The sequence below is a fragment of the Anguilla rostrata genome, chromosome 2, assembly GCF_018555375.3.
Source record: "Anguilla rostrata isolate EN2019 chromosome 2, ASM1855537v3, whole genome shotgun sequence".
Classification (NCBI taxonomy): Eukaryota; Metazoa; Chordata; class Actinopteri; order Anguilliformes; family Anguillidae; genus Anguilla; species Anguilla rostrata.
The window spans coordinates 72590212-72609971 of record NC_057934.1 but is presented as its reverse complement, the minus strand read 5'-3'; the positions used below and the strand labels follow the sequence as shown (position 1 = coordinate 72609971).

Genomic DNA, 19760 nt, shown 5'->3' with positions numbered 1-19760 from the left:
TTATGATCAATTTACAAAAGTCCAAATGAAAATCAAAATCTTTGCTGTTTCATCTGTACATGGTGGATGTGTGACGGATGGGTGCCTCTCTGGGGGGTGGACTAAATGATCAGTTCTTTCCAATGGTCCACCCCCCATTTCTCTCTCGCCAGGTTTTTGTTTTTCCTAAAGGCCCAAGACTGCACTGGGTTTCAGACTGCACAGCCAAACACTGCACTGAAAACTCCATCCTTTTTTAGAAACGAGCCACTTTCTTCTTCTGTGTCTGTCAGCGCAGTGTGTCACAGGGGCAGGGTCTTCTGGTGGGAGGAGTCCTGACAGCCTGCAGTGACGCAGAGTTGGAATATATGGAGAAAATGTAAATGGCGTGCGCTGGTTTGTCACCGTGGCTGTTTGAAGTGTTCCTGCAGTGCTCTTATAAGGCAGCAGTGAGTGTGATTGGTGGGGGGGAAAGAGTGTGCTCTCTCAGAGGGGGGCCGGGTGTGTGCACAGGGCTCAGTCTCTCTGAGAGCTCAGAGGTGAAGGTGTGAGCATTCACTCTGCTCTGAGGAAGGTTTGGTTCGTTTGCGCTGAAGATGGAGAGATGTCTGTTCTTTCTCTCTCTCTCCTCCCTGCTCCTGCTCTCCACAGTCAGTGAGTACCAGCTTTATCCTCCTCTCCAGCTTCTCCACACCCAGTCAGGGCTCAGAGACTGGGGGTCAGGGCCAAGGGGTCAGAGGGGCAGCTCTGCAGGCAGGGCAGGGCTCCAGGTCATCTCTAAACACCAGAGTTTACTGTAGTAATATTTCTCTGCGTCATTCATGAAGCTTTCATGAAAGTCATTTTATTATTAATTATTTAGGAAATGTTTCTGTATTTCATTCACTGGTATATAAAACATGATATTTGAATAATCCAGACAGGATAAAGTTTTTTGTTTGATCATGTTTGTGTTTTAGTAAATATAAATATATGTGAATATAAAGATTTTTTTCAAATGTGTTTTTTATCGTTTCCGTGTCTATGTAATTTGGCACCTGATAGTCATGAATATAAGTCCAGGTATTAGTTGGAGTTCCCAGAAATACCTGATGTTTGCGTGAAATTTATATCATAAGTTAGCCTAATTAATATTTTCACTTTTTGTAGTTGCAAGTTGCTTTTTTTTTTTAGTGTTTTTTTTATAAGAACTCTTCCGTCTTCGGTGTGTTTTAACAGGAGGCACAACGGAAATGTGACGTACTCTCTTCAGTGATACATTTGATGCCTTTATGGCAGCACATTAATAATATATTGCACTTATTAAAATTCTCTCATCTCATAAAACTTATTACAGCAACTTTTTAAAAAAAGAAAAGAAAAAATGAAAAAAAAAAACTTGGCACCTTCTCAAACCTCAACTTCAAAAGCAGGACTGAAGCAGCGTTGATCCAGAGTCAGACTTCCTGTGTAATTCTTAAAATAACACACTCTGAACAGATAATATTCTCCACCGCTGCTTACGGCTGCAAATGGAAAATATTTTATTTGAAACTCAGTAAATTTGAATATGTGGTCTTTTTCATGCAATATTTTACTATCAATTTAAAAACATGCACATTTTCCAAATTAAATAATTATTGAAATTTCACGAGAAATATAACGAGGGCATACTCCATAGGATGAATGCTAAAAGTATAAAAGTGATTGTTAAACCGGGATTTTGTAGAGCTGAACTACTAACGTCAAATAAAAAAAATATATAAGCTAACAATTCAAATTCATGTTTAATCCTCATTGTGGAAACATACCATTTCACTGAAAACATTACATTACATGACATTTAATTGGAATACACTTTTATTCAAAGTAATATCATTAAATTGTTAAAATGCATTCCAGATAAATCTCTTCCTTTTTCACTGATAAATGAGTTCTTATAAAGATGCACTGAGCTTGGTAGGAAGAATGGTCTCCTGTTGCTCGTCTGTGTCTTTTGAGGAGCTGTACTCTGCACAGCCAGCGTTTTACGATGCACAGGAGTTTACTGAGGTTCATGTCTGAGTGACCATTCAGCCAGGAAATGCAACAGAAGGTGAAAAGTCTTAGTACTGAACTGCAATAAACACGCTTGGTGTTCCAGGCTACTTCTCATGCTCTCGTTTTCTGTGGAAAGTAGACACTGGTAAGGCTGATTACATTTTGAATAGATCTGTGTCTGTACTCCACTTGAGATATCTGCAAATGTGAAATCTCAGGTTTTTAATACCATCTCATTCACAGCATTCTCATTTCCTATTTTCAGCGCAGTAAAACAGTTCTTATGTCTGAGAAAGTGAAGGGGTTTTCTCCACCTTGTGGCCAAAGTGTGCACCTGCATTCTGTAGGGGCTTAATGGCCCTGAGGGATAAGCACCAGTGGTGCACCCGATTTTGTCGTCAGGGGGGGTTCTGGGGGCTGGGGTGCAGGCAGGTGTGGGCGCAAGGAATTGCGTGTTATGCATTCAAACGACAAAGCACTTCTCGTCACATTAATACCGCTAATTAAATCAACTGGCAGTAAACTGCATGGGAGAAATTAGCTGTTTCAACTCGTCGCTACACAAAACACTGCACAGAAAATTTATTTCCAGTCATTTCGGTGCAGTCTGCACCCCCCTGATGACGCCTCTGATAAGCACTGTCACACAAGTGCCATCTGCTTATTCAGTCATGTGACCGGCCTCACTGGCAGAGCTTGTGTCACAGCGTACAAAGCCAGGGTAATAGAGCACAACCTAGTGGTGTGCCTGTGTTCCTGCAGACACTGCTGGGGGCATATCCTTTAAATTCTCTGCAAAAACCTGGGGTTTACACCTATGGTTAACCAGGCTAAACATTATTGAGAATCTATAAACGGTGGTACTACATAATAATCAGGTTTATCTACAAGATATTTATGTACAGTATGGTGTGCCGTAGTTTTTTCCATGTTTGGTTTATTGACTGTTCATTTCTGTTTAGTTGCGTGCTGATGTGTTCCAGTCTTTTATTTTTAATTGTTTGTTTATTTTGTTCGAGTGTTTTACCGTATCTTAGGCATAAATCTTGGTTTTCGGGATTTTTATGATTTTGGTTCTCAGCTTTTTTCTCATGGTTTTACATTCCTCATCAAACCATTTTTCATTACATTCTTATTATCATTTTTCATATTTGTGTCTCTCTTGGTATTGTTGTTCATTTTGATATGGTGATTTCTTTATTTTAGCTGCTTTTGTTGTTGCTGAATGACTGTATGTATTGTGCAATAAAGGTTTGTTAAAACTCAAACTCTCTCTCTCTCTCTCTCTTTCAGGCAGTGAGGATGTGAGGCTGGTGAATGGAAGCAGCCCCTGTGCTGGGAGAGTGGAGGTTTACCATCAGGGAGAGTGGGGGACGGTGTGTGGTAATTACTGGGGTTTGTTAGATGCTGGGGTGGTGTGTAGACAGCTGGGCTGTGGAGATGCTGTAGAAGCACCAGGAGATGCTCACTTTGGACAAGGGTCTGGGACAATATGGATGGATCATGTATTCTGCTGGGGATCAGAATCCACACTGATGGAGTGTTGGTCACCAGGATGGGGTGTACATAACTGTGGTCATGGAAAGGATGCTGGAGTGATCTGCTCAGGTAGGACTCAGTGTTATTCAGCTCTTGCCAACATTCTTATAAAAACTCAGCACTTTGGATTTAAATGAGGATTAATTGTTTCAACAATTATATGAACAAATATACAGTATGATAATATAACTAAAACATAGTATTACATTTTACAATTACAATTACTAATCCAGAATGTACAGTCTGTTGCTGCAGTCTACTTGTGATTGGCTCATCTCACACAGCAGTTTACATATGGTTGGCTCATCTCACACAGCAGTAGACACGTGATTGGCTCATATCACACTGCTGTATTCTGTGTATAATAGATGTGTAGTCCTGTAATAATACAGCTGTGCTCAATGTTGTCTCTGGAATAAGGTGCCAGTCATTGCTGATGATTCTGTCTTTATTCCCTGTTTAACTGCAGAGGTCAGGCTGGTGGGCGGGGCTGACCTGTGCTCTGGGAGAGTAGAGGTGCATCATGGGAGCTCCTGGAGCACGGTGTGTGATGCTGACTTTGACCAGCGGGACGCAGAGGTTGTGTGCAGGGAGCTGGGCTGTGGAGTTCCTAAAGAGCTGCGGGGGGCAGCTGCATTTGGCCAGGGGGAGGGCCAGGTGTGGGCAAAGGAGATTCAGTGTTCAGGCAACGAATCTCACATTTACTTCTGTCCCAAAGCACCCTCACAGAATCAACCCTGCTCCCATGAAAACGATGTGGGACTGGTGTGTTCTGGTAAGAGTCTTCTGTGCACTGTGTGTGTTTCAGTGATACTGGGTTAATATAGTTCCTAAATGGATTGTATGCATTTATATTTAATAAGATCTTTATTCATTGTACAGTGATATTTCCCATGTCCGTGTGGAGTTTGCAGGATCTTCCAGTGTCTGTGTGAGTTTAATCTGTGTGGAGTTTGTGTGATTTCCGAGTGTCTTTGTGAGATAATATGTGTGAAGATTGTGTGATCTCCCAGTATCCACTGTCAGGTTTTTAATACCATGTCTTACTTCCTATTTTCAGTGCAGGAGAGCTGTTCTTACATCTGAGAAAGTTAAACATACAGTATATACACTCCTGGGCAAAAAAATGGGCCAAGCCCAAAATGGCTAAATATTAAGCTTTTAATGGTCTTAAAGTCAGACTGAAATTGCTTCGCTTATATTTTGTATTACCCTTGGTGGTAAAAATAGGCTTTGTCAGCTGTATTATCAAATCATTTACAATTTATAATTTTTTGTTTTGAATTATAAAGGAAGCGGTCTCATTTGCATGCAGCCTATCACAGTGTGTATTTGCTTATGATTAACATTGAGGACTCGGCTGCATTTGCCACTGTCAAGTCTCGCGAACATGACACCTTGCAAGCGGCACTGTTGTGTTGAAGGATGCACAAATACTGACTCACTAAACGCAATCCTGAAGGGCACAAATGTAAAAAACAAGAAGAATATATATATATATATATATATATATATATATATATATATCACATATATATATATATGTCACGGCCAACATTTTCCCACCATCCGCACTTTTATTTTTTTTCCCGCCATCGTATTTTGAATTCGCCCGAGTTCATTGTACTAGCCTACTGGGAGGGAATGCTGACTTCAGCTGTCTACTTTTCTGTCATTTAATAATGTATTGTTTAAAGTATATTTCTGCGTGCCGTGGGAAAAACCGGCGGTCACTCTAGCTGTAGTCTCAGCCTCAGACGGTCCGCCCACTAGCTGTCACTCAAAACGCAAGGAGTACGCTTTCGACCCCGCCCGCGCAGTTTCCGACCTCCATGGTAACATGATAGTAACATTTTTGTGTTATGTCCAAATGTATACATTTTTATCATTAAAAAAAAAAAAAAAACATTTTAAAACCATTTAAAAAAACAATTTGTTTGGGACAAAGACGTTTTTTTCCTCGAGTTGGCTCTGTACTCCACAGTTTTAGGTTTGTAATCAAACAATTCATATTTACCTAAAGTGCAAATTCTCAGCTTTTATCAAAGAGCATTTTATGCGTTTTGTTTTCACCATGTATAAATTGATGCACTTTATACACAGCCCCCATTTCGTTTCAATGTCTCAAAGTAACTAAGGCGTAATTCTGGATTTTGTTGATCTCTGTGTTTCTGATTAGATATTTGTCTAAGTTTGTTCCTAATTTCTTTTCAATTTTTGTCAAACCATGTTTCAGCTTTGATATATTTAGGGGAATTGCATTTTTTCTTTAAATTTGATATCAAAGCTGCCTTTTCAAATATGTTATTTACATTGTTGACTGCCAGATTTAGTTCTTCTTTATTCTGATGGTATGTAGTAGCCAGAAAGGTATCCAATAGTGTTTGAATTTCTTGATCATTGATTGCTTTCTGGTATTCTTCTGTGCTGCTTAGCTCTGTCCTTGAGGGCTTTGGCGAAGATGCTGACTGCCTGTTTGTGCAGGTGAACGTGGTCATGGAGGTTGTGGGTTCCAAGGGCTGGGTGGTGAGCCAGGTGGACGTTGGGCATAAGAGCACATCCTCGTGAAATATCAGTGTTTGCCTTGTGTACGGTGAAGGGATGAAAGTCCTTCCGGGGCAGAAGGGTGGAAATGATTATTTTGCTTTTTGGGAAGGCCTGTCGCCCTCTCTGCCACTCTCCTGATGGGTCCGGCCACCCTCTCCTGCTGTGCTCTCAGGTCATTGGTCCCTGTGTGGATTATAATGTGGCTGGGGCTGCCAAGCTGTGATGGGGAGAGTATCTTTAGGGCCTCTCTTGTTGTGGGGCACCAGATTTTTGACACTGTTCTACAAGGGAATAGCTGCTCCTCATTTATAAATTTCCCATTTGAATCAATTAATATGGCAATCTCTGTGTTGGTTGGTGTTGCTTTTGCTTTGGCCTGTTTGTTCCCTGTTTCTGTAGGTGGGATTGTTACCTGAGGGGTGTGTGGGTCAGGAGAGGCTGGAACACTGCTAGTTGATGTGCGCTTGCCTGTGCTGGTGGTTGTGTCTGTACTTGCCTGAGACTGTGTTGCTGGGGGGGAGTTGGTTGTGGATGGGGGATTCTCAGACTGGGCTGCTTTGCTGTCCGTGTGAGTGGTGTTAGAGATGGTGAAGGACTACAGCTGCTCCACCAGACCTTGTACAGTCCTATCACGATGCTGCAGCTCGTCCCTGGCTGTGGACAGTTCCCTCTAAAATAAAAAATAATAATAAAATAAAAAGTAACAATAAACAGTAACAATAACTAACAGTAAAAAGTTGCAATAACAATAAATAAAAATAATCAGCATAACATAAGAACAGTAACACAGTAACAGATGTATTTCTGTGTGTGTGTGTGCGTGTGTAAATGTTTGTGTATAGGTAAATAGGTGTGGTGTTATGGTTGTATTTCATCACTCACTGTCCCTCAGACTGTGGCAGGCAGCAAGAAACTGTGCTGCAAGTGTAGAGCACTCTGCTTTCCCCCCCAGGAGTAGTTTTAGTTTTTCTTGGTCAGGAAGGTTGTTGAAAAATGGGCAGAACCAGTTAAATTTAGGGAAGTAGATTTTTATGATTTCTTTATATTTTTCACAGTTGGTTATGAAGTGCAGCTCTGTCTCTACCTCCCTCTGAGAGCAGTGTTGGCACTGCCTTTCTACGACAGGTAGCCATGATTTGCGGTGGCGGTCTCAATAGCCAGGCTGTGCTCACTGAGTCTGTACTTTGTCAAGGTGGTTCTCAATTTTATATCAGTCACCATGGTCAGATAGTCTGTCAGGGTGTACTGTCTATTTAAGGCCAGATAACACTGCATTTTGCTTTGTGTTTGAGTGTCCCAATAGGTGATGTAATTTTGCTTTTGATAGGTATAATTTGGTTGACTCTAATTGATTTTGTATCAATGTACTGGTCCTGAGGCTGTGGGTTGTTAGTACTGGTGAGTGAACTAAGCGTCAGGACCAGCTGATAGAGGGGACTCTTTTCTTTGCTCAACTTTTGGTATTTTAGGGCTTTGTAATGGTATGAGTGGGGGGTCACTATTTTTTAAATGTTTCCAAAATTTTATTGCCCTCTTTTGAATTCTGATTAATAATGGATATTGGCCTAATTCTGCCCTGCATGCATTGTTTGTTGTTTTTCTTTGTATATGCAAGATGTTCTTGCAGAACTCTGCATGCAGGGTTTCAATAGGGTTTTTGTCCCATTTTGCAAAGTTTTGATTTGAAAGTGGACCCCACACTTCACTGCCATATAGGGCAATATAGGGCAGTTCAATTACTGATTCAAATAGTTTAAGCCAAATTCTAATTGGAATTTTAATGTAAATTTGTCGTTTTATGGCATCTAAAGCCCTGCATGTTTTCTCTTTCAGTTCATTCACTGCAGGATTGAAATTTCCTGTGGAACTTATTTTCAGACCTAAGTAATTGTATTGTGTGCATGTTTCTATGGGATTTGAATCAAATTGAATCAAATGCCTTTTGGAAGTCTATAAAACTGGCATATATTTTCTTTTTTTTTGGTTAACATATATGTCAATCAGGGTGTGCAGGGTGTAAATGTGATCAGACGTGCGGCAATTTGGGAGAAATCCAATTTGACTTTTACTCCATTTACTCTATTTTACACCATTTTTGAAAATAGGGGTTATGAGTCCATGATTCCAAATGTCAGGGAAGTGACCTACACTCAGAACCAAATTAAACAATTTGAGGATAGTCGATTGGAATTTTTTGCTACTATGTTTCAGCATCTAATTTAGGATACTACCAGGCCCGCTTGATTTATTTGGTTTGAGATTCTAAAGTCTTTCCTTCAGCTCCTGCTCAGTAATGGGAGAGTCCAGTGGGTTTTGATTATCTTTTATAGCCAGTTCTAGTTTATGCCTGGATAGTTTTTTCCTGGATATGATTTTGGTCTGAATTTGTACCTAATGATATTGTTTTATACAATGTTTTAAAATGGTTAATCCATATGTCTCCATTTGTATGGCCAATTCTTCTGGTTTGGATTTATTGAGTTTTTTCCAGTTTTCCCAGAAATGGTTTGTCTTTTGGACTCTTCAATTAATGTCAGTTTTCTGTGGGTATATTGTGCCTTTTTGGTTCTGAGCATACGTTTATATTGCTTTAGAGTTTCACAGTAATGAAGGTGTAAATCTACATTGTTTGGGTCTCTGTTTTTTATTTGATAAGTTTCTAAGTTCTTTTCTAATATTTTTATAGTCCAAATCAAACCAATTATCCTCTGGGTGTTTTGGTTTGTTTTTTGATTGTTTGAGTTGGGATATTTTTGCAGTTTTTCCAAATATATAATTAATATGTTTCACTGCTAGATTGACACCTTCTTTACTGTGAATGTATGTGGTATCCAGAAAGCTGTCTAATAGTGTTTGGATATTTTGGCTGTTGATTGCTTTCTGGAACTCCTCTGTGCTGTTTTGGGTCCATCTGTATGATCTAGGAATGTTGAACAGCTTGCTGGGCTGTGTATGTGTGGTGAGGTTAATTTCTGTCTTTTTGAAAAACACAGTAATTCGGCTGTGATCGGACAGAGGGGTTAGTGCTTTAACAGTGAATGCTCTGAAAGAGAAAGGGTCTAGGTCTGTGACCATGTGATCAACAGTACTGCTGCCAAGAGGAGAGCAATAGGTGTTTCTTCCCAGAGAGTCCCCTCATAACCTACCATTGACAATGTACAGACCCAGGCTTCGACAGAGCTGCAGGAGGTCCTTCCCGTTCTTATTCACCTGTCGGTCAGAGCTGTTTCTAGGGAAGTTAGTAACATTTTTAATGTAATTGTTACCCATTATGTGAGTATTACCTGTTTCAATGTTGAAGTCAGGTAGGGAGCCTGTTCGAGCATTCAAATCTCCACAGATCAGCACGTTCCCCTGAGCCTGGAACGTGCAGATCTCATCTTGGAGGTTAGATTTCTTTGTAGTTTTGGGGACAGTGAGTGATGGAATCTGGTTTACACCAAGTCTCCTGGAGGATAATGATGTCTATATTTTTTGTGTTATTTTTGAACTCTGGGGTCTTGCTTTTACATCCAAATATGGACGAGTTAATACCCTGGATGTTCCATAGTGTAATGGATAGTGCATTCATGAGTGCAAAAACAAGTAGACAAAATTAACTATTTTAAATTGAGATAAACAGTGTAAAAACAGGTAAGTACAATTTGACAGGAACTAGAATATTTCAGATTATAGTTGCAAATTTATAGCAGACTGTGCACTCACTATGCTTAGCCCATCAGTCTGGTGCATATGAGGCTGAGCAGGTGTTTGATCTCCCCCATGTCCGTGTTGCTGGCTCTGGCTGGTCCTTTCAGTGCTGCAGCATAGCTGTACTGCTGCTGCTGCAGGGCTGGACTCTGCTGCTGTGGGGCTGGGCCGGGCCGGTGGGGCCTCAGCTGGGGGTTCACATGTCCTGCTGGCGGCGCTCTGGGTCTGGGGGGGCTGTGCTGCTGGTGGTGCGGTGGCCACTGCATGGTGAAGTCCCTTGGGGGGGGTGAGAAGTAAAGGCCAGCTGGGTGAAGGCTGGAGGGTCGTCTGCTAATCCGAGGGGGGCCGTCTGGGCTGCGTCCAAGAGCGACGTCTTTCAGCTTCCTCGCCAATATGCCCACTGAGCCTTTCTGGAGGTGGACATGGTCGTGGAGGTTGTCCAGGTGGAGGGTTGGGTGGTGTGCAATGTGGACATTGGGCATAAGAGCACATCCACGGGAAATGGCAGCATTGATCCGTTGGATTGTTTGAGGGTGGAAATCGGTCCTGGGCAGGATGGTGGAGATGATGATTTTGGTGGAGGGGAAAGTCTGAGTGGCTCGCTCTGCCACTCTCCTCACAGACTCTGCCAATCTCTCTTGCTGTTCCCTCAGGTCGTTAGTGCCTGTGTGCACTATTATGTGACTTGGTTTACCCAGGTTTTTTTTGGTGAGTAATTCAAATGCTGTTTCAGTTTTTGGGCACCAAAGTTTCACAACATTATGGTTTGGGAAGAGCTGCTGTTCATTTAAAAATTTACCATTTGAGTCCATAAGTATTATAATTTCTGAATGTCTGCAGTTGTTTGTTTTGTTTTTTGATTTTGAGGCTGGTTTTGGTGTGCCTTCTTTAAAAGGCTGTACTTGAGTGGCTGAGGGCCCAGGGGTAGTGTCTTTCTCTGCACTGGGCTGGCGTGTGGGGGTGGGTACCTGCTGGTTTTGCGCTGCTGTGGTGGTCTCAGTCGGGGTGGGGGTGCGTGTGTTAGGAGGCTGGGCCTGGTGTTTGCGGGTGTTTTGGAGGCTCTGTAGCTGCTCCCTCAGGCCCTGCATGGTCTGCTCCCTGAGCTCCAGCTCCTCTCTCACTGCTCCCAGCTCCCTCCTCAGAGCCTCTCTGTCCTGCTGCAGCTCCTGCACTTCTCCTCTCAGCTCCATCATGGAGGCCTTCACTTTGCTGATCTCGTCTCGCAGGTGACGTGAGGGTTCACTGTGTGCTTGGTGGGACAGCATCAGCTCCTTTAACTCCACCATCTCCACCTCCTGCAGGGAGAGCATCTCTCTCATCAGAGAGACTGTGCTCTCCAGCTGTTTGTGGGACCCAGCACAGTCCTCTGGGGGTTGGCTCTTCTCTCCCTCTCCTGCCTCTGAATCCTCGGCCTCACTTGTTTTTGTTTTAAATTTTGTTATTTTAATGTTCTGTTTTGGTTTCTCAGCCTCTGCCAGTGCATTTATTACACCAAAGTCCCTCTGGACAGAGGTGAGGCTAGCCTCACTGCCTTGGAACATGACAGTGCCATTGTGGTACACATTTACAGTGAGGAGTGTGCTGTCACTGTCTTCCTCCTCATATATGGTAATCTGTCTCCCACTACAGATACCATTATTTTTGTAATGCCTGTAGTGCTTGCAGATAGCACTGTGCCAGGCCTCTGTACAGTCTGTGTATAGGAGCAGGTTTGTTGGAATACACCTGTCTCCTGTCTGGGAGAAATCTGCTGTCAGGGTCTCTGGATTGTTTCTCAGCAGTTTGTGTTTAAACTCTTTCCTGGCTGATGCACTTTTGACGCTGTCAGGATACTGTATCTCAAGGGGGAGGGGCTGCCCACTAGCTCCAGAAAATGGATACTTTCAACTGTCACTTTCCAACTGACTCTAAACTACAGCAGCTAGCTAACTAGCAATTTGGTTTTAATAACCTACAGTTTAATGAAATAAGCAATTAATAGTGACAATTTATTCCAGATTATACAAGTATTTTTCCAAAATGCTTACCTCATAACTGCTGGAGTTGTACTTTTGTTTTTTTTTAATCCTGATATTTTGTTTGATAGCCTCTGCTAGCGCAGCACTATGTTCTTTGTTATATATGTTTGTTTCTTTGAGATTTCTTGTATTTTTTGCTCTTTTAAAGGGTTTATAGTTGTCCCTGTATTTCCTAGTCCTTGATGTTCTGTTTTTGGGTAATTTTCTTTGGTTTATCTCATTTTAAAATAAGAAAATTGTTCGGTTTTTTAGGAGCTCATGTGAATCATGTCTGCACTCTGAATGTCTCTCTCTCTCTCTCTCTCTCTCTCTCTCTGCATGCTGGGAGTTTGTGGTGGTGAGGGTGTGGTTGCTGAGGGTGTGCTGAAAGTGCAAACTTTTCACCCTTTTTTTCTGTAATTACTGTATGGTTTAGTGTTATTTATTTTGCAATTGTGTTTGATTTCGGTTTAGTGTGGTAAGTGGTGGGTTTTCGTTTGTTTGCCTGGCTGGTTGAGCCAGTGATTGCTGGGGATGGCGTCCCGGGTTTTGCCGCCCCTGTCTATCCGACATGGAGTGAGGGTGGTGCCGCCGGAGGCGAGTATTGCCGTGGAAGCGGTGCTCTTGGCAGCCGGTGAACAAATTGGTCATGAAAATTTAACGTATGCTTCTCGCATGAACAAAGCTGTGGTTGTGTTTCTGAAGGAAAGCCGAGCAAACAGCAAGTTGGAAGAGATGGACGAAGATTCAGAATCTGATTCATCGCAGGGTAGTGATCTGTACTCAGTCGAACAGATAAATGTTTTTCTTAACGAGACTTTCGGGAAAAAGTTGCAGGTAGAGGACCACTTCCCTGATACGGACAAATTTATTAGGTCATGTGCTGAGCTTTTTGAGCACTTGTTGGGAGTAAATAGGGTGCTAGGTGATGTGGATGAGGAAGGGGGGCTTAATCTTGGTTTTTGATCCTTTGAATTTTTATTATTTTATTTTATTTTATTTTATTTTTTTGCTGATGGAGTTGGGATGTTTTTTTATATAAGAAAATGGAAGTGTATATGTTTCTCTTCTCTCTCTATTCTCTCTTTTCTGCCCATGGTTAGTTTAATTGGTTTTCTCTTTATGTTGCTTGTATATTATTTTTATTTTGAAGTACAGTCATTTCTGTGGTTGAACAATGTCCCAATAAAAGGGTTTTCTCTCTCTGTCTCTCTCTCTCTCTCTCTCTCAGGCAGTGAGGATGTGAGGTTGGTGAATGGAGGCAGCCCCTGTGCTGGGAGAGTGGAGGTTTACCATCAGGGAGAGTGGGGGACGGTGTGTGATGATGACTGGGGTTTGACACCTGCTGGGGTGGTGTGTAGACAGCTGGGCTGTGGAGATGCTGTAGCAGCACCAGGAGATGCTCACTTTGGCCCAGGGTCTGGGACAATATGGATGGATGATGTGTCCTGCGGGGGATCAGAATCCACACTGAAGGAGTGTCCCTCACTAGGATGGGGTGTACATAACTGTGATCATGGAGATGATGCTGGAGTGATCTGCTCAGGTAGGAGCAAGGATATATTCGTTTTCATAAAGTATATTTATATATGTGTGTGTGTGTACATATATATCTCATGAAAAACACATTTTCAACATACATAAATTCCAAGTTACTCACACATACAAAGCACTGTCTAAAAGTCATTCATTCAAACTGCCAAAATCTAGGCCTGCCATTGAAAGTATTGATATCAAAATGACGCCAAGTTACTGTACTACAAACAATATAGGCTTGCCTCACAGACATTAAACAAGCTGTGTAACTTGAAGCAATTTAGGAGACATTGGGTAGCATTGCTTTGGAATACAGCTTCTTTAATTTCTGTGAGGCAAGATATATATTGTTTGTAGTACAGTAACATGGCGTCTTTTTGATATCAATACTTTTAATGACAGGCCTAGATTTTTGGCAGTTTGAATGAATGACTTATAGACAATGCTTTGTGTGTGTGAGTAACTTGGCATTTTTTTTAGGTTGAAAATGTGTTTTTCATGAGAGATCATTTCTTTTTGCACTGTTTGTAATGACTAAGTGATAATAATAATTCATATATAAAGGTAGGCTATAAGTGACATGCATATGTTGCACTTGCAGAATGACGACAAGTCTTCTGGTGCCACATATTTTAATGAAAACAAGCAGTTCTTTTTCCACTGCAAAGAAAACAAAAGCTTTTAGCTGACCACATACACAGACACTAGCTTTCAGCTTGCTTAGCTAGATAGTATTCCAGTAAAGCTTGCGTCCAAGTATGTTACAATACTGTTCTGTATCGCCCTGTTTCTCTCTAACAGAAATGATTCATGTCATTAAAAGTCATTAAAAATTGTAATTGTTCAAATATAATGAAATTAAATAGTGAAATTGTAAACTAAAATAAATAAATGAATAGAACATTTTTATTTGTCATGATGGGGGGCAGGGGGAAAGTTCAATTAAAAGAAATTTGTGTTGGTGATTTGTGACTGAGGTCTTTTTTTTCCCTGTTTGATGTTGCTTTTGGTTTTATATTGTGCATATTGATTATTTTGGTTAATTTATTAGTATTATTATTATTTTTGTGTAATGAATTGACAACAATGTTGTAATCGCTTTCTCTCTCTCTCAGGCAGTGAGGATGTGAGGCTGGTGAATGGAAGCAGCCCCTGTGCTGGGAGAGTGGAGGTTTACCATCAGGGAGAGTGGGGGACGGTGTGTGGTAATTACTGGGATTTGGCACATGCTAAGTTGGTGTGTGAACAGCTGGGCTGTGGAGATGCTGTAGAAGCAACAGGACATGCTCGCTTTGGCCCAGGGTCTGGGAGAATATGGATGGATGTTGTGTCCTGCAGGAGATCAGAATCCTCACTGAAGGAGTGTGACTCACGAGGATGGGGTAAACATAACTGTGGTCATGGAGATGATGCTGGAGTGATCTGCTCAGGTAGGAGCAAGAGTGTTATACAGCTCTTGCCAATGTTCTTACAAAAACTCAGCAATTTGGATTCAAATGAGGATATTAACTTTCATGAATAAATATATGATTATTACATTTTAAAACATGTTATAACAATGTGTGCATTGTTCCTTTCACTGAACTAATCCAGAATTTGCATGAGATTGGCTCAACTCACACTGCAGTTTACATGCGATTAGCTCATCTCATACTGCAGTTTACATGTGATTGGCTCATCTCACCCTGCAGTTTACATGTGATTGGTTCATATCACACAGCTGTACACCATGTGTAATCGCTGTGCAGTCCTCTATTCATGCAGCTGTGCCGAAGGTTGCCTCTGGAACAAGGTGCCAATTCTCTTTTTATTCCCTGTTTAGCTCCAGCCCCTCAAAAAGTCAGGCTGGTGGGCGGGGCTGACCTGTGCTCTGGGAGAGTAGGGATGAATCTTCGGAGCTCCTGGGGCACGGTGTGTGATGCTGACTTTGACCAGCGGGACGCAGAGGTTGTGTGCAGGGAGCTGGGCTGTGGAGTTCTTAAAGAGCTGTGGGGGGCAGCTGCGTTTGGCCAGGGGGAGGGCCAGGTGTGGGCAGAGGAGATTCAATGTTCAGGCAACGAATCTCACATTTACTTCTGTCCCAAAGCACCCTCACAGAATGAATCCTGCTCCCATGGAAACGATGTGGGACTGGTGTGTTCTGGTAAGACTCTCCTATGCACAGGAATTCACATACAGGCATTTCTGAGCAGCGGCAACTCCCAGTGTCTGAGTTTAATCTGTGTGGAGTTTGCATGATCTCCCAGTGTCTGTGTGAGTTTAATCTGTGTGGAGTTTGTATAATCTCCTTGTGTCTGTGAGTTTATTCAGTGTGGAGTTTGCATGATCTCCCAGTGTCTGTGTGAGTTTAATCTGTGTGGAGTTTGCATGATCTCCCAGTGTCTGTGTGAGTTCATTCTGTGTGGAGTTTGCGTGAGTGTGTGTGTGCGGTGCATGTGTGTGTATGTGCGCATGTGTGTGTTTGCATGTGTGTGTGTGCATGCATGCATGGGTGTGCATGTTCGTGTACGTGCATGAACGCCTGTGTGTGTGTGTAATTGTGTGCATGTGCGATTGTATGGGTGTCTGTGTGCACGCATGTCTGCATGCCTGTGTGTCTGCTTGTTTCTGCAGTCTCTAGCTGCTTGCGTGCATGTGCGTGTGTGTGTGTGTGTGTGTGTGTGTGTGTGTGTGTGTTTTGTACCTGTGTATTCTGTTAGCCTCTTCCGTAAGTCTCCTTTATTATCTCAGTGTTGGTCAGATGCTAACCCCACTGTGCTGTGTGTAGGGTACACTGAGTCCAGGCTGGCTGACGGCCCTGATAACTGCTCTGGTCGAGTGGAGTTGCAGCACCTGGGTAACTGGGGGACAGTGTGTGATGCATGCTGGGACAGGAGAGCCTCCAATGTCCTCTGTCAGCAGCTGAAGTGTGGGACTGCAGTAGCAGTGCCAAGACAGGCCTGGTTTGGAGAGGGGAGTGGGCCAATCAGGGCTGATGTGTTTGATTGCCATGGGAACGAGACACGCCTCTCACAGTGTGCTGTTTCCTCATGGAGCCGAGCTGTGCTCTCACATGGACAGGATGCTGGAGTCATCTGCTCTGGTGAGGAGTCCTGCTCTCTGTACTGTGTACATAGCACAATTTAGCACACATTTACTGCAGTGAGAGAGAGAGAGAGAGAGAGAGAGAGAACTGAACTGAAGGCAGTGAAGAGTAACCAGCTCTACCCAGACAGAGGTCCCCTGGGACAACTCGCCTTCAAAAAAACATTTTTACAAAATAGCAAATAAAATGCCACACCCACTACATCTAGAAATTTTGACAAAATCAGCAAAAACTATACATTGACAGTTGGAATGATTAAATTAAACAATAAACTGGAAATGTATCGCGTTCTAGGCCGAGATTGCTCCCTGTCAGAATATCTCACTAGAGTTAAAAAACCAAGAGCAAAAACACACATTAATAATGTACAGACTCAGTGACCATAGCCTTGCCATCGAAATTGGTTGCCAAAAAAAGACCTGGCTGGCAAAAGAGAACAGGCTGTGTGCTCATTGCAATCTGGCAGGTGGAGACAGAGGCCCACTACCTGCTTTCCTGCCCCAAGTGCCTCTCAATCAGAAACCAATATTTTCCCAAATTCACATACTAATCAGTTCCAGTACCTATCAGAACCAAATAAATGAAAACTTCTTCTGGGGGAAGAGGATATCGCAATAGGGGAGGCAGCCCAGTATGTCTCTACCTGTCATAAATTAAGAGTGGTACTGTACACAATATCATCTGTGTTCATTACTAATACTGATAGGTTCATATATTGTTATACTATAAACAAAATATGTTTGAACCTGTGTGTGTGTGTGTGTATCTATACTTGCATATGTGTATGGAGGGGGGGTTGTTGAGAAACTGTGCGATGGATGTGGGCTGTCTAACAATCTACGGGTCGAGAATCCTGTGTTAATACAATGTTCTATAAGTGAAACGACCCTGGATTTAATTGGAGTGTAATCTGTAATCAATGTGTGCCCTTGAATTTAACAGAGGAGTCTAACCCTAATACACTTGGGTTTATCAGAGGAGTCTAACCCTAATACACTTGGGTTTAACAGAGGAGTCTAACCCTAATACACTTGGGTTTAACAGAGGAGTCTAACCCTAACCCTAATACACTTGGGTTTATTAGAGAAGACTAACCCTAATACACTTGGTTTATCAGAGGAGTCTAACTCTAACCCTCAAACTTTTGTGATCCTCAGGCTCTGCCCTCTCAGCTCTGGACGGGACGGTGCGGCTGGCTGGAGAGGGTGCGTGTGAGGGCCAGGTGGAGGTGTACTACCAGCAGACCTGGAGCAGAGTGGGGGGGTCCTGGAGCTTCAGTGAGGCCTCGGTGGCCTGCAGGCAGCTGGGCTGTGGCTCTGCAGTGCAGGTCTACAGCTCCTCTCCGTCTGGGACGGGGGGCAGTGGGGAGTGTCTGATGGGGGTTCAGTGCTCCGGGAGAGAGGCTCACCTGGGGAACTGCAGCACTCCACACAAACTCACCTGCAGCTCCAGGGAACAGGTGTCCATCGTCTGTTCCAGTGAGTACAGGTTACTAATGAAGCTTCTCTGCAGTCTCTAGCTGCTTGTTTGACATGGGGGAAATTGTACACTCAACCTAAAGGATTTTTTAATGTATTAGGAATCAGAGTATTTACAACTGACAGAGCAGAGAGTATTACAACTTGTAATTTCTCTCTCTCTCTCTCCCTTTCTTGCCCTCTCTCTCTCTCTCTCTCTCTCTCTCACAGATCACAGGTCTCTCAGGCTGGTGGGGGGAGGGGGGGACTGTGCGGGACGGTTGGAGGTGTTCCACAGGGGCTCCTGGGGGACAGTTTGTGATGACTCCTGGGACCTGGAGGATGCTCAGGTGGTGTGCAGGCAGCTCCAGTGTGGGACGGCCCTCAGTGCCCCGCTACCCTCCTTCTTTGGGCCAGGAAATGGACCTGTCTGGCTGGATGAGGTGGGCTGTGTGGGGAACGAGACGTCCCTGTGGGACTGTCCCACAGCCGGATGGGGACAAACTGACTGTGGACACAAGGAGGACGTGGGGGTCGTGTGTTCAGGTCTGGAGCTCAGTGGAGCACCTAAAGTTCTTGCTTTTGCACTGACACTAATTTGGTGTGAATACATGATACCTGATTGGTGAGGAATTTCATGTGTTCAAAGTGATGAGATTTATCTCAGGAGAGCAGTGGCTAACAGAACACAGCTTTTCATCCTGACTTATACCTGCATCTCATACATTTACCTTACTATCCTCTGTAGTTTCTGGCAAGTGATTTTACGGATATGTTCATTTTTAACCATTTTGTCCCCAAGAGATTTCTAATATTGTTGTTCTAGAATTCAAGGAGATGAGACTGACCGAGGGCTGTTCTGGGAATTTGGAAGTTTTCTACAATGGCACCTGGGGCAACGTGTGCTACAATCAGCTGACTACAGACACAGCTACTCTCATATGTCAGGAGCTGAACTGTGGAAAGAGCGGATTTGTGTCTAAAACACAGTCAAGACTGGAATCAGCTCCAATCTGGCTGGATAATTTCAGATGTCGCCCACATGACTCCACTCTGTGGCAGTGCCCATCAAAGCCTTGGGGTGAGAATACCTGCGGGCAAACCAGCGTGGCTTCACTTACCTGCACAGGTAAACCTCACTCAACTGCAGACTTTATACTCCTGTTAGGACCAGTATAATAAACCTCATGACTGCAAACACAGTATCACTCCTATTGGGAACAGTAGCATAATAGTCTCACTACTGCAGACTTGAGTATGCCTGTTAGGAACAGTAGAATTAAACCTTCAAGTAGAACTGGCTCATTTATGTAGATGATGAAGAAGATATGATGAAGTTAATTTACGCTAAACTGGTGAATATCTAAGTTTATTAGTTTTTGTAACATGGACTATTGTGATTTTCTTGGGTTTTTGTGTGAACCCATGACATGTTTCTGAAGCTCTAAGTAGTCCTATTGATTCTGATATGAATAAGTCTCTATCTTTGTGTTTAAAAAAAAAAAATTTTGTAGTTCATTTATTTATTAATTTCTCTCCATATTAAAGGGGAAGAGGATGACCAACTCCCACGAACCAAATTCTCATGTTCCTCAACAGCAAATCAGAGAGCTTGCACAAGTACGTTTTTTTTTTTTTTTGGTTGAGTCCTGTGGTAAGTTGTTTTGAATAAGAGTGCCTATTAAATTTAATGTAAACGTAATGCAAACAGTATCCACAAATCTACTCTGGTTAGGCATAGCAGAAATCATTGTGAGAGGTGAGCCATAATGTTAGCAGAGATGTGTCTGTAGGAGATGCTAAACATAATGAGATCAGTCATAGTGTTAGTGGAGATGTGTCTGTAGGAGATGCTAAACATAATGAGGTCAATCATAGTGCTAATGGAGATATGTCTGTAGGAGATGCTAA

At 42.8% G+C, this 19760-nt stretch overlaps 2 protein-coding genes across 21 annotated transcripts in view; one reads left to right on the top strand and one right to left on the bottom strand.

The window, feature by feature from the left end:
- LOC135249365 (deleted in malignant brain tumors 1 protein-like) overlaps positions 1-19760 on the top strand; it is a 197638-nt gene that overhangs the window by 55155 nt on the left and 122723 nt on the right. For 5 of the 20 annotated variants that reach the window (XM_064324913.1, XM_064324909.1, XM_064324911.1 and 2 more), the window contains exons 9-18: positions 3292-3606; positions 4007-4312; positions 13003-13317; positions 14423-14737; positions 15130-15450; positions 16075-16389; positions 17550-17870; positions 18081-18395; positions 18676-18978; positions 19398-19741. In XM_064324913.1, coding sequence (XP_064180983.1) covers positions 3292-3606; positions 4007-4312; positions 13003-13317; positions 14423-14737; positions 15130-15450; positions 16075-16389; positions 17550-17870; positions 18081-18395; positions 18676-18978; positions 19398-19495 — 2924 coding nt within the window. In that variant the 3' untranslated portion in view covers positions 19496-19741. Of the gene's footprint in view, positions 1-3291; positions 3607-4006; positions 4313-13002; positions 13318-14422; positions 14738-15129; positions 15451-16074; positions 16390-17549; positions 17871-18080; positions 18396-18675; positions 18979-19397; positions 19747-19760 lie in introns of those variants that run through there. The other 15 variants (XM_064324902.1, XM_064324904.1, XM_064324905.1 and 12 more) reach the window with 8 other exon arrangements.
- LOC135249400 (zinc finger protein 883-like) overlaps positions 1-19760 on the bottom strand; it is a 167164-nt gene that overhangs the window by 129131 nt on the left and 18273 nt on the right. The gene's annotated exons all lie outside the window — the stretch shown is intronic.